Source organism: Cydia splendana, chromosome 2, assembly GCF_910591565.1.
Source record: "Cydia splendana chromosome 2, ilCydSple1.2, whole genome shotgun sequence".
NCBI classification, from domain to species: domain Eukaryota; kingdom Metazoa; phylum Arthropoda; class Insecta; order Lepidoptera; family Tortricidae; genus Cydia; species Cydia splendana.
Window position 1 is genome coordinate 21,818,899 of NC_085961.1, and position 14,405 is coordinate 21,833,303.

Genomic DNA, 14,405 nt, shown 5'->3' on the forward strand with positions numbered 1-14,405 from the left:
TACAATATTTCTATTTTAGCATAATAATATTTGGCCCCGCCTACAATGCCTAAGATTCTCGATGGGGGTTGTCAGTCTCCTTTATGTACTAGACTGCCATAACCTTACGAACCTGTTGCTAAGATACACAAGATTGATAACTAAAATGCATTATTTAATGAAATATTTTTATGCCAGATCTACTTAATTAATGACGCTAGTGGATGGAGACAAGCAAATCTGAAAATGAAGCTTAGATTACATAATCGTTCGGAAGAAAATAAAACTAATAATAATTACCTTAATTTAAGGTAGGTACTTGTTCAATTAAAAAAGAAAACTTATACGTACAGTCAGCGTCATATAGTAGGTAGCATCCAAAGTATTCAAATAGTTCGGTACACCATATTATTTGTATGGCGTACCGAACTTTTTGAATACTTTGGATGCTACCTACTATACGACGCTGGCTGTACACTGCTTATTTTTGGTTTCACTAAGGAACAATAATTCGACGCGTACAAGAAGGAAGATAGTGCTAACTCGAAACAGACTGACGGAGCCAACAATTACCCTTTTCAATTTATAATTTTTTTAAATCAATAATATGTTAAGTTCAGCAGTATATTCTGCAAGGGTGAAGTCACCGAAGAGTTGCCAATAACAAAAAATATTATATGTCGCATTGGGTGTTCCTTGTACAACAACCTGTAAACGGGTGGAGCGTCCAAATTGCAACTATAAATGAGCGAAACTTGCATATATCTATGTATCATACATCTTTTATTCGTTTTTTTTTAATCGGGATGGTCGCCGTGTGCTAGTTTAAGAGTAGCTTTAGATTCGAAGGAAGATAGCATCCTGCTATATAAGAAGAAATTTTCATTAACAGCAAGGAGAAAATTGATTGCAAAGTTTCATTGCTTGTATAAGGGTGGTATTCCACCTGTCCAATATTTTATCAAATGTGCATTGCGTCTCACTCTCTCATTAAACAAAATGTGAGACGCAAATACCACCCTAAGATGTGTAAAGTCTAAGAACAAACCGTGCCCTAACTTTGACGGCCGAAGATGAGGCCATTGTACGGTGCTATATGTTCGGTTGTAACTAAAATTTATGAAAACCATAGTTACACTATAATGTACGCGGCTGTACAGTGCCATCTATATCAGTAGTATCACTCGAAGCGCGAATTGGTCTTAGACCTTTATACATGCTATACAATAAATGAATCTTTGGTTCACAGCGATGCAAAGGATTTTTACAAATGAATGCCGAAAGAAAAAATCCGAAACTTACCGAGAATTATAATAAATAGACATAATGTTTTAGGAACGGTCGACTTTTCTTGTTAAATACGCATCGGGGAAAGTCCATAAATAATATGCTCCAAAACATAACATCAATTCACACATAGTATAACCCGCCTAAGAGTCACTACGGAGGGATCACTCGAAATGTTTTAAGCGGGAAAGCGTAATATTAAAACAAGGCACGGGGACCGGTCGAAATCGCGTATCACGAGAGTCACAGTATTAAACGGGTTTTACTATATTTTGTCGAAGACGAACCCTACAAAATTACAGTTTTAAGAACGAACCGCGGCGAAGCGCCAAAAGTCGATCGGCCCCCGGCCGGGAGCGTAGTCGAGCACGGACGGGCCCGGGTGCGCTCATCGCTTGCGGCCGCGCATGAGCTGCAGCGCCTTGGCCATGAGCGGCGCCTTCTTGGGCTTGAGCTGCGCGCCGGCGCCGGCCGGCAGCACGGGCGCGGGCCCGGCGCGCGCGCCGCCGCGCAGCACGTTGGGCGCGGCCGCCAGCGCCGCCACGCGCGCCGCCGGGCTCGCCGACGCCGCGAACGCCGTGCCGTGCTGCGCCTGCACGACACACACAATGTTACCTATATTACCGAGCCGCCTGACTGACCCCCTTATTCATAAACGAGCTTTATAGATTATTACCTCAATTAGCTAATAATCGTTTGTCTTTATCTGTCATTTTGACTTATGTATGTGTAAGAAAGGGATAAAACATAATTTAACCAAATCAGGCCCGTAAAGTTTTATGAATAAGGGGGTTGATATGCGCGGACTGGACGCCCGCGAGCGTACTTACGTCGAGTCCGCAGCCCGGGGCGTATCTTTTTAAAGAGCTTTGAAACAAAAAAAAAAACAACGGGTTGCACTCCGGGAGTGCCGACAGAAGTGAAAACGCAATGACTAGTCCAAAATGTCTGCAGCACTATGTATAATAATTGACCCATCCTCCTTTCTATTGAAAAACTTTAGTTCCGAAATTGCTGGTCAGTGAGCTTGTTTAAAATTCGAAATTAAAATTTGTAGCGTTAATTGTTTAAAATTCGAATAGAAATTGTAAAGTTACCTTGCAGACCTCGCATCTAAATATATTTGGTCATGATATTTTGAGTTTTATTCACCAGTACTAGAGTTCACTTTTATTAGCGATTTCATCAAGATGTAGCTTTATTGAATTATATTTGAGTGATATAAAGTTAGAATGTAATTGTGTGAGACTCGTATTTCAACCCGTACAAGATTAGAACCTTTTTCATGTTTTTCTTTTTTGATTTAAATGCCATCTAAATGAGTGGCCATCTAAACTTTACAGTCACGTGATCGCGTTACGCTGTCTCAAGTTTATTCATTTTTCCCTACCTCAAAAAGTGCCCAGCGCCGCTAAATAAGTTTTCACTTCAAAAAACCTGTGAGGACTCCGGGAGATGCCGTAGGTATGCCGCGGGAGGGTTTACATATGTCCTTTTTTTAACACACCGGTATACTTAGGAGACGTCCGAAATGGTATAAACGCGTCAACCGGGGCGCGGACAATGAACGTGTTTTTTTAAAAATAAACGGATAAATGTTAAAAACTGCGTTTTAAATCATTACGATCCGTTTGTTGTAAGAAAAAAAAAGGTATAAGCACAATTTTGATTCAGCATAAATTGTTCCTAATATTATCTTCAATTCGACTTAACAATCTTTTATTGTTTCATATTTCATATTTATTTATTGCATCCATGGTATTACATGATGGAGGATAAATTCTGAATAGGTTCACATGGGCCGCCCTGTGAAGGCATGGCCCGCATGGATTGCATAAATTTTTATGATTTCTAGGATATAAAAAGTATAAAAATTATGCAATCCTTGTAATCAAAGAGCCTACAGATTTTTTGAAATTGCCGAGTTTTTTTCAGGTTCAACTTTCATTAGCCAGACTCTATTATTAAAGTAGGCTTAGAACGGGAGCAACAGCGGCGCAACAGCGCCCGTGGGATGAGAAGTTTATCTATTACTCTAAGCAAAACACATTAGATTTCAAATTTACCTGTTTCCTAGCAATGTTGCGCGGCGGTTTCACTACGGAATCCACATACGCCATCTTGGTTTGCTTGATGGGCGCCTTCTTGGCTTCTTGAGTCATTCTGATATTGGCTGTTAGAGACTTGAGTTTATCTTCCTGCTCCTCTTGGCATCTCTGTAAAGCAAATTGGACGTCAGTTAAAATAAGCGCAAGATGCAATAAAATTGCGTGAGAGTTATAGCTTGGCAACATCCACTTGTCAATGGAGCATAGGCTGGGAATCATACTGTCTTTGTCTTATGCAATTATCCCAAAAAGAGAGATGAGTATAGTTTTTTGTATTCTACTCTTATTGACGAAACTTACTTACCAGACTTACTTTCGCCAAACAGCGACATCTACTTCACCTATCAAATTCAAGTCCCTATTTTTTTAGGCCTTAAACCTTTTCTGGCGAGAGTGTGCATTGTATAGGACCAAATGGCGGGAAAGAGGGGAGACCTGCGCCGAGCAGTGGGACACTTATAGGCTAATAATAAAAAAGCTTTTCTACTATCAATAACGCTTTGGTAACATCGACAAAAGAATTGCGCAATTGAATTGGGAATAGGCCGGCCTTATCTGTCGCAGGGACGACGACCGATGGGGCTGTAGTTCATGTTCTGAAGATCTCGATTGAGAAGCCGAAATGTCGGTAAGCCACGAGCCAGATGTTGGACGACATTAGAAGACGGCAGGGCCGACCTGCCATAGAACCGCCGCATTCGGCACAACATGGAAATGCATTAAAGCAAGAACAATTTCAAGTTGTATCATACAGACCATGTACATCTCTCTCCACGCTTCCATCTCTTGTCTTTTCTTGTTACGGAAGTGTTTCTCGCAGAAACCCTTCCACAAATGGTCGGTAAGCCACGAGCCAGATGTTGGACGACATTAGAAGACGGCAGGGCCGACCTGCCATAGAACCGCCGCATTCGGCACAACATGGAAATGCATTAAAGCAAGAACAATTTCAAGTTGTATCATACAGACCATGTACATCTCTCTCCACGCTTCCATCTCTTGTCTTTTCTTGTTACGGAAGTGTTTCTCGCAGAAACCCTTCCACAAATGGTCGGTGTCCTCGGTGAGGTAGGGGTTGTGGTACTCCAGCATGAACAGCTGCTGCGGTGTGGCTTTGTCGACGATGGGCTTCAGTATCTCGTATGGCACGCCTCCGGTGAACTCGAGTGCTGGGAACACACAATAAAAAATTTACAGATGTCAACCAAAACTCACTAATTACTCACATAACAGGCCAGTCAAACTAGTCAGCATTTTGGCATCATCATGAGGACGTCATTGTCGATCAGGTGATGCAATTAATTAAATCATTCTTATCAAGTTTTTATGAATCATTTGTCAACTGTGAAGTACTCACCATCTATGTGCTCTTGGAGGACATGGACGCAGAGCTCGTAAAGTGTGGGAATTTTTCCTATAACTTTGTTTCCGGAGTACACTTTAGTTCTGTAAACAAACATGACGGTTAATACGCAAAAGTGACTAACATGGTTTTGAAGAGATATAAATTCTGCGCTTTCCTCCGTCACCATATCGAAGAATACTCTTGTGTCAGTCAGAATAGGAGACATGTGCCATGATTAAGCACAGATACAGGGGTGGCTAGAGAGACAACGAGAAACAAAAACTAAAAACTCAAAGCAGATGGCGGTTCTGAGGGCCTACCGCGAACCACGTTCGACGTGTTGCCTCTCTATCGCACTTGTAACTTCGTACGTAAGTGTGACGGGGAGACAACACGTCGAACGTGGTTCGCGGCAGGCCCTCTGATCCTGCGGCGTTGTTGCACTAAAAGGTAATCAATGTATTCAATGCCCAATAAACGAAAACGAACAAGAGATTGAAATGTAGGTACATTTAGGCAGCAATAGTTTTCAGACAACCTAAAACACATTTCGGTCAGTGATTTGATTTAAATATCTATAAATCATATGTTATAAAACCTTAGGTTCTTTGAAGATATGACTTGGCTCATGGCGTTTTCGTCGGTGAAGTGCGGCATGAGGCGGGGGGGCGGGCGCGGCCGGTAGTTGGGCGAGATCTCAGGCAGCGCGGAGATCTCCAGCGCCGGCAGCGGCGCTAGCTTCGCGCTCGGCGCGAGCAACGCCGCTGGGCTTAGCTGTCGAAACACGGATTTAACGTGAAACTTATGTAATTTAATTACAGATTTAGCTGGTCCGCTTGCTATAGAAGTTTGTATGCAGATGGGCCAACTAAATCTTCAGCTAACTGTACATCATCCTCTTAGCGTTGTTACGGCTCGCTCAGGCCGTCTGGGGATTGCGTGCAATTATTATTTATTAGTCATAGTTGATGATGTGTAGTAATTGTTTAGTTAGCCAGAATGATAGCAAGACAGACATTTTATTTTTTCTTGAATTGACCGGCTTTTTTATTAGTTGTTATGCTAATAAAATACTTAAACTAAATTAACTGTATGAGTTAAGTTAAAGCGCGTACTTACATCATTATTAAATGTGTTGGGTGAAGACATTTCTTTTAAAGAAACTGTTTTCTTTTTTGGCTTCACAGGACTAGCCATGCCCAAGGCTTCAGCAAAACTGGCACCTTTAAATTTAATAATATTTTTTTTAGACAGAGTTATGTTATGTACCTACTTACCTATAGATTATATTAACAAATTTTCGGAAATAAATATTTATAATGGTTGATAAAACTGTAACATAACCAATATGAAATAGTAATGAATAGAGAACAGGAAAGATCCGTTCCTCAAGTATGACAGCTGCAGTATATAATGCTGTATGGCCCCATACATTATGTGATAACTCTGGTATAAGGTGTAAAGTCAAAAGTGGGAGAAACATTTATTACAATACTATTAAATAAATATAAAACATTAAATTACCTTAAAAATAATAATACAAACTATCTCTAAACTAAATAAACTTAAAATAAAGAGCCTATAAATAGAAAACGTCCCTCCAGTCACTGCCGATGGGCAGTGTGCCCAGAAAGCTGGCCGCATTACCACGTTGTATGGCAATACTAATGCGTTGAGCAGAATACCGGCCAGCCCTCTGGTCCCCTGCGGCATCTATAAGGCGCTCCGCTAAGGCCCTGTATATACGGCGCGCGCTTGGCCTCCACGGCCCCAGCGTTTCGACCCCAAACGCCTCAAAAATATAACTACTGCCAAGGGTGGCATATTTGCGGCGTTTGAGGTCTTCTGCCATGGACGCAGCATGACCAGCATCTCTGCTGGTGCCCAGAAGGTGTGACGGCGCGAGGGTGTCAACTTATGAGGCATCCCAGACTAGAGGCCGTCCCATCTTCCAAGGCACCAACGTCATACCGTCGGGCCTCTTGCCATCGTCCCTAACCAAACCGACGGGCTCGATTATGGCCGGGACTTTGACGCTGACAAAGGCCCTTCGGGTGACATCGTTGATGCTGGCATGTCTGGGTATGCGTCCGGCGCTTCTGCTACAGGAAAGCCCATGATGTCCAAATTTGTCCACCATGGCACCACAATGGCAGTGATGGGGGACATTTGTTACAGTCCCTATGCGCAAATAAGTCGCCAGTCTGAAGGTGGTGTTGTCCAATAGGGTCCCTATGGATGGAGAGGGTAGGGCTTGTAGCCACAGACCCGACTCCCACTCCGCAGTTGACATTTAACTTTACACCTCTTCCAAAATTAATAAATCTTTGCCAATATTAGTTCGGGGCTAGGTTGATCTGTGTAAGATGTCCCCAGATATTGATTGATTGATTTAATATTAAAACAATGGGATAAATGTTTCAATGTGTAGGCCAAGGTAGAATAATTGAGCTCTGGATGATATAACGTAAAACAAAAATTGATTACCTGATCCACAATCAATACCATCATCACTATCCACAATATTGTTTATTTGTGGTTTTGTCTTTGGTACAGCCACTTTACTGCTTGACTTCTCACTTTTGTAAGACGAAGAGGAACTTGAATTATCTTTAGACTTTTTCTCACTACTCCTGTCATCAACCTTGTTTTTATCTTTGCTGTCATTCTTGGATTTACTCTCATGTGATGACTTTTTCTCACTCTTATGGCTATGACTTGATTTTTCTTTAGAAGAACTACTCTTATCTTTACTTTTTTCAGTGCTAGACAAACTATGCTTTTCCTTAGAACTACTACTACTTTCTCTTGACTTGTGTTTTTGCATTTCTTTATCAGAGGAACTCTTGCTCGAGTTATGTTTTTCTTTGTCTGATTTATGAGACTGGCTGGAGTGTCTTTCAGATTTACTTTCACGCTTCTCATTCTTGTCATGTTTTTCTTTACTTCTATCAGACTTATCTTTTTGTGAGCTGGACCTGTGGCTTTCAGAGGAACTTCTTTGTTTTTCAGAAGAATGACTATGCTTTTCAGAAGAACTCCTATGTTTTTCAGAGGAAGTCTTATGTTTACTAGACATATTGCTGTCTTCTCTTTTCTTATCTTTTTCAACACCATGATCAGATTTATGTTTCTTCTCTAAACTACTTTCCTTGTCCATGGATTTAGTATGTTTATGTGAGCTCTGTGACTTCTCACTAGACGAGGTTTTGCTAGATGGATTTCTTGAGTCCGAACTATGACTTTTAGAATGTCTGCCATTATCAGAAGACTTTTTTGATGAGGATGTTTCTTTTTTAGGTTCCACATTATGGTTGTGCAAAGAATGATTTGTTGATGCAGATCTGTGATTTTCAGAAGGTTCTATTTTTATCTTTTGGTTAGTATTCCTATGATTTCTATCATCGCCTGATGAATCTGACATCTCACTCTCACTGTCTGAGCTCTGTGAATCTTCAGAATCATGATGATCATCACTTTCGGAAGGTTCCTGCTTGACTTTAACTGATCTTTTCTGGCTATTACTCTCACTGGAGCTTGAATGTTTGGACTTTTTAGTGCTACAGTCTTCTTCCTACAAGATTACAAAAAATTAACTAGAATGAAAAGCTGTTTAGGATTGGAATCACATAAATAATAAAAAAAAAAACTGTTGATGCATTGGAAAATGATGCGTATTTTTTAGTACATACTTTACAAAGATTCTTATTACCCTCTCTGTTGTCTGCAAGCAAAAACATCATAGTCTGTTGTTATAACGCACAACACAATTGGCATCCTTATTTATGGTAGACAAATGCAATATTATGTTCAACTTATGTTGTATAGTGTGCTTATGCGAATAAACTTGCACTCTGTCATATTCATACCTTTTTTTGTAATACTTAACAAGCCTATGATGGACATTCTACAAAATGTTTAGCATGATAGTAATCTTTAACAATTTACAAAATGCTACATTATTAATACAAGTTAATTAGGCTAATAAGGCTCTGGTAAATTGTAATAAGAAATAATACTAACCTCACTGCTGTGATATTTCCTTTTGGTTCCACTCGTATTTCCATTTATCCGCGATCCATCAGATTTATATGATCTTTCCGAGTCATCATTCTGCCTACTTCTAGACCGATTAGCACTGTCATCAGAATCTTTTCCATTTCCATGGCCATTGTAGTTAGTGGCTGATACAGGATAATTAAGCTCATTATTAAAGTAAACTACACACACACAAAGTGTATTTAACATCAGGCTGCACACATAACAATATTGACAAGTAAATTAAAATAATTCTTATCTATGAAAATAATATAAGTACTATCTAAAATAGAAAAATAAACACAAGCATGCAGCTAGGATCTTGAGAGCTCACTGTCATTGTTTTGATCGGCTTCCTGGTCGCTTTCCTCGGATGCGACCATACATTTCCATTTGTTGACGAGAGCTCGCGCGGCCTGTCCCACGGTGCCCGGATCCTTGCGTAGCGCGTTCACGGTGCGGCCCACGCCCGTCTCCTGCAGGTGCTGCACCGTCACTCCCAGCCCGAACAATTTGTCGATGGACTTCAGAACCTGAACAATTAAAAACTCACCCTAAGCTACGTGTCCAACTGCAATATTATTACGTACTTAATCTCGCGATGCAGGAATAACATTGTTCAATGGTTCAATCCTTGCCCTTTTATACGTCGGTATAGGTCATATTACTTAAAACGGACGTAAGTGAAAATATAACTACGCAGTATGAAGACTGGGCTTTTCCTTATTTTTCAAAAAAATAGGAAAGGATAGCCTGTAAACGCATACTCAGTTGCCACTCACTTTCTGCTCATCGTTTGGATATTTTTCTATGGCATGTTGATAATGTTTTACTAAATCGAGTACAGACGCCATAGCGTACAATAAGAAATAATTAGTCAACAATAATGTTGATTTTTATCAATACAAAATGAACGACAGCTGGTAAAAGGACACCATTTTTGTCACACACACATGAACGTTACATGAAATGAATTGTCAAGCCGAGTTGACGTCGCTGACGTCGGAAGGCAATAGACAAGATCTTTATTTTTTTAACAGTAGTGAATGTGTTTTTGGATACTAGTATTATGGCCGGTAACAAGCTATAAGTGCGTCTATTTTCGTGTATACTAGCTTATTTCCAGGCAAGTAAGCTAGTGCCGAAGCCAGAATAGTTTTTAATAGCTTGCCGTTCTATTTTTTTGAGCTCGTAGCGCCCACACCACTTTTTACACTCATAAACTGATTTTGGATTCGGACGGCGAACGATCGATCGGCTGTGACGTCGCGTCGGCCCCGATATCGGGCCTATGGAAGGTAGAGCTCATCAAAATAAGAATTTGCTAATAAATCTTATTCAATATTAATTGCCGGAAAAAATCCCGGAACTGACAAATCAGAATACCGATGGCGTCAGAATAAGGATGTAGACGCGCTGAGCGGGACTGAAGGTCTACCGCGAAACACGTTCGATGTGTTGCCTCCCTGTCACACTTACCTTCGAATTTACAAGTGCGATAGAGTGGCAGCACATCGAACGTGGTTCGCGGTGGGCCCTCTAGTAGGGCGCGGCGCGCGGGGTGCCCGCCTGCCTATTCTACCACTTCGCCTGCTTCACCTCCTCGAAAACGTAAAACTCGTCTATTAGAGCGCCTTAAGGAAATCAATCTTCATGTATAGCCGGTCAAACAAATTCGTCAGTAGAAAAAGGCGTGAAATTCAAATATTCTATGGGTAGATGACCCTTCGCGCCTACATTTTTTAAATTTGCCGCCTTTTTCTACTAACAAGATCTGCTTGACCAACTATATAAGGATTCCGTTTTTACAATTTTGTGTACGTACGTACTGCACTCATAGATTCCCGGTTCAACCATGTAATTATTAAAAATCTATGAATGCAGTTTAAATTGTTTTTTAAATTAAAATAATTTTTTAACGGTCTCGTAGCCTTGTCGGTAGTGTCCCGTCTATGGAGCAGGAGGTCCCGTGTTAGATTCTTGATAAGAGCATTCAAAGTCAAAGTCAAAGTCAAAATATACTTTATTCATGTAGGCACAAGCACTTACGAATAGTTATTAGGTACATATATATTATCTTAATCGAATTATCAGAGCAATTTATTGATGTTAATATTATTCCATAATAACATTGGATTATTATACAGATCAAAGAATTTCACAAAAGGAGCGTCAAACATAAAAAAAATGTATAAAAAATACTAGTCTAGAATTTATAGGCTGCTATTTAACTGATCACCAGATTTAGTAAAATTTAATACCAAAAAAATCTATTTTACCACCCTAAAATCATGAATGATCACCAAAATTATAACACCATTTTAATGTGAAATGATTACCAATTTTATTACATTTTACTATCCTTTTAAAGGAAATGACACCAAAATAATCATTATTAACCCAAAAATAGTCAATGATTACCAAATTTCAATCCCCATTTTAATGTGAAATGATAACCAAATTTTTACATCTTGCTATCCTATTAAAGAAAATGACACCAAAATAATCATTGTAAACCCAAAAATAGTAAATGACCACCAAAATTAGAACTCCATTTTAATGTAAAATGATAACCAAATTTTTAAATCTTGCTATCCTATTAAAGCAAATGGCTCCAAAATAATCATTGTAAACGCAAAAATAGTAAATGATCACAAAATTGTAACCACATTTTAATTAAAAATGTGCAAACATTTAATATATCGTTATCCTATTGTGACGTCTAGATTCTGTTGTATTACAAGGTGATAAATAAAACTCAGTTGGTCAGTCAGGTGTGCTCCGCGACCCGCCTGTACGCCGTGACAGTTGACAACAGAATGTCGACTTGCAGGTAGTTCGCATTGCACTTTTATTGTATAAACGTCACATCTCTTCCTTTTTATAATGATTTATTTATTTTATTTTATGCGTTAGCCATGCAACAATAGTTCAGTCATCTCACATCTGTTTATCTTATAACTGCTAGGTTAATTTAGATTCTAATTCCGACATACTACCACCGGTTCGGAAAACAGCGTTAACCTCAGACCCGAGAAGAACCGGCGGAAGAAACTCGGCGAGGTGTGGATATATTAATTTCTCAACAGTTCAACAATAAACATTTTTTAACAATGTAACCTTGGAATATTTACACTATTCCTAGTATCTCTCTCAGTTGCTTAGCGGTCAGCTGGAAGAGATCCTTTAACGGGATGAGTTCGCCTTTGTACACATTTATTCTATTCTCTTATTGTTATGTACTTGTTTAGCGTAATAAAGTGTTTTAATACAATTATGGTTTTACTTTTACAATATCAGTCTCTTTCCTTCTCCTTTTTTCAGTTTTGAATTTTGAGTCTGCTTTCTTTTATTCAAATTGATAATAACTCGAGGTTTAAATATCTTACGAGTTTAACCTTAATTGATACATATTTTCTTTGGATGCTTACACTTTTCTAGGTATTTTCATTAGCGTTCAAGCTATGTACACGTTTCACACAATTAATACCTATTTCGTGAATTTCCAATAAAATTGTAACATACAGGTAACATATTCCAATAACATCTCGTACATGTACATTATTTATTGGCAACAACTGATTTCCTCAGTTTTACTTGGCTGTTTGATAGGTAATATAGTATAATATATAGATATAATGCAATTTATAATATACGTAAATGGTCCAATGTTAAGTAAGGTAAAAAGTCATACCAGATATCACAACCTATTTAGTTTTACTTGTGTACTGGTATGTTATTTACGCAAACCATGATCTATACAAATAGATTTCTATTACTCGGGTAAAATGATGTAGGTACCTACATATTTGACCGTTATTATTATAAATTGCATTGGATACATTATTTTATTACCGTTTTTTAATTATAATACTTGCTGAATACAGTATTGACCTCAATTATATTCAAGTATGGTATATCGACTGTACTGTTAATCTAGCAACTTAATGTTACTTATACAATGAATGATATTATTTATGTTATGAAAACAACTTTAATCCCTGCTTACAATTGGAAGTTGATTTTAGCCTTGACTATAGTCTACAGTAGGGTCGTTCTCTCATTTCGTGCAAATCGGTGATGTTCTCTCGATTTGTAAATTTTCTTTTAAATGGTAAATTTTTGGGTTTTCATGCATTGTGGATTCATTTATTGACACTTTTATGCTAAAGGCACCTTCGTAACCTTATTCCTTTTCATTTAATAAGACTGGTGGTAATGAACTGCGCGCTGGTAATGAAATGGGCATGGATGGTAATTTTATCAGTGGAGGGTAATGAAACAAACTTATGAAATCGCAATAAAAAAACTTTAGTTAACGAAAATTAACACCATTAATATAATGAACAACATTAAAATCACGTGTCTTAAGCGCTGTGCAGACGATCAAGCCGACTTAACAAATACTCCGGCTTGACAATCGCGACTTATGATTTACCACCTAGCTTGTAGCGATTGTCAAGCACAATTTACGTGATTGAAGACGTATTTCGTATTGTTTATTTATTTAATGATCACACAGCACTACATCAGTCTTGTCACCAACACACTGAAAAACTACATACTTTAATTTAAAATTAACATCCAAATACACTCGACTGCCAATCCATCTTTTAGTTATATTCTAGTTTCTAGTTATATTTCTAATGTCCGGTACAAAAAGTCTTACAAGCCTCTCTACTAGTTCAAGGCAGCCAGAGTCTCCACGAAAAGCCCAACAAGCTAAAAGTAGTAGGCTTAAGTTGTGCCTCACCTCCAAAGAAATGAAGCCCAGGGTTCCTAAAATAAATATTTTTTGGTAATACACCCTAAGGAAATTCCTTTGGACCTTTTCCAATAGTAGAATGTACGTTGACTCGTAAGGGATCTGCTGACCTAATGCTGACGCCTCCGACTTGCTTCTGACCAGAACATTGTAAAAAACTTTTATGGGGCAAGGGTCACGGAATTCTCTGACGTTGCGAGTGACAAAGCCTAATCTACTGAAGCTACAGTACCAAGTGCTTTGATATGGTCGTGAAATGTTAGCCGCGTATCGAATATGACCGCAAGATCCTTTACTGAGACGACTCTTGTTATTACAAGAGTCTATTGATCTAAGAGTCTATTGGCTCAGGTCCAAGAAAAAATTGAGCATGTGTAGGAAATAGGGCTTGATTAAAACTACACACTTGACACTTAGCCGCATTGAAAGTCAGTTTGTTATCCCGACTCCATTGGAACAGAGATGAAGCATCCTCCTGCAGCAACTTACAATCCTCCTCCTTCTCAACTCAATATACCAATTTAAGATCGTTGGCGTAGAGTAGACAACGAGCGTTATGGATAACCGAGGGCAGGTCATTGACCATTATTCCAAATAGGAAAGGCCCCAAGATTGAACCTTGGCTGTCACCAGAACGAGTATGGTACGGATCTGGTACGAAGTGGCCACGCTGGTCGTTGCGTACTGCGGTTGATCACGCAGATAACTGGCAAAAATGTTAAGCAAATGTGGATTGAACCCAATAGCGTCTAGTTTGTGTTGGAATACATCGTTACCCACACGATTGAAGGCTTTTCGGAAATCATAATACAGGACGTCTATCAGGATAGCCATATCCAGATGCTCTGAGATGGTGTCAACCAAGGTCAGGTTAGTTTTCACA

General features: G+C 39.1%; 1 protein-coding gene across 1 annotated transcript; it reads right to left on the bottom strand.

Annotated features, from left to right (window-relative positions):
- Positions 1-427: 427 nt before the first annotated feature.
- Positions 428-9,721, bottom strand: LOC134805770 (transcription elongation factor B polypeptide 3). Its single transcript, XM_063778999.1, has 10 exons — positions 9,540-9,721; positions 9,092-9,290; positions 8,743-8,903; positions 7,207-8,293; positions 5,839-5,942; positions 5,318-5,493; positions 4,732-4,820; positions 4,344-4,543; positions 3,333-3,482; positions 428-1,858 (listed from the first exon to the last, which is right to left on the bottom strand). Exons 1-10 carry the CDS (start codon positions 9,609-9,611, stop codon positions 1,655-1,657), a joined length of 2,442 nt encoding a protein of 813 aa, XP_063635069.1. The 5' UTR covers positions 9,612-9,721; the 3' UTR covers positions 428-1,654.
- Between the last annotated feature and the right edge of the window lie 4,684 nt (positions 9,722-14,405).

Excerpts from the sequence above, each read along its gene's own strand:
- LOC134805770 (XM_063778999.1), bottom strand. The coding sequence starts at position 9,611 with ATGGCGTCTGTACTCGATTTAGTAAAACATTATCAACATGCCATAGAA. Across the intron at positions 8,294-8,742 it reads GGAAATATCACAGCAGTGAG|GAAGAAGACTGTAGCACTAA; the intron begins GTTAGTATTATT and ends GTAATCTTGTAG. Across the intron at positions 5,494-5,838 it reads CCAACACATTTAATAATGAT|CTAAGCCCAGCGGCGTTGCT; the intron begins GTAAGTACGCGC and ends GTGTTTCGACAG.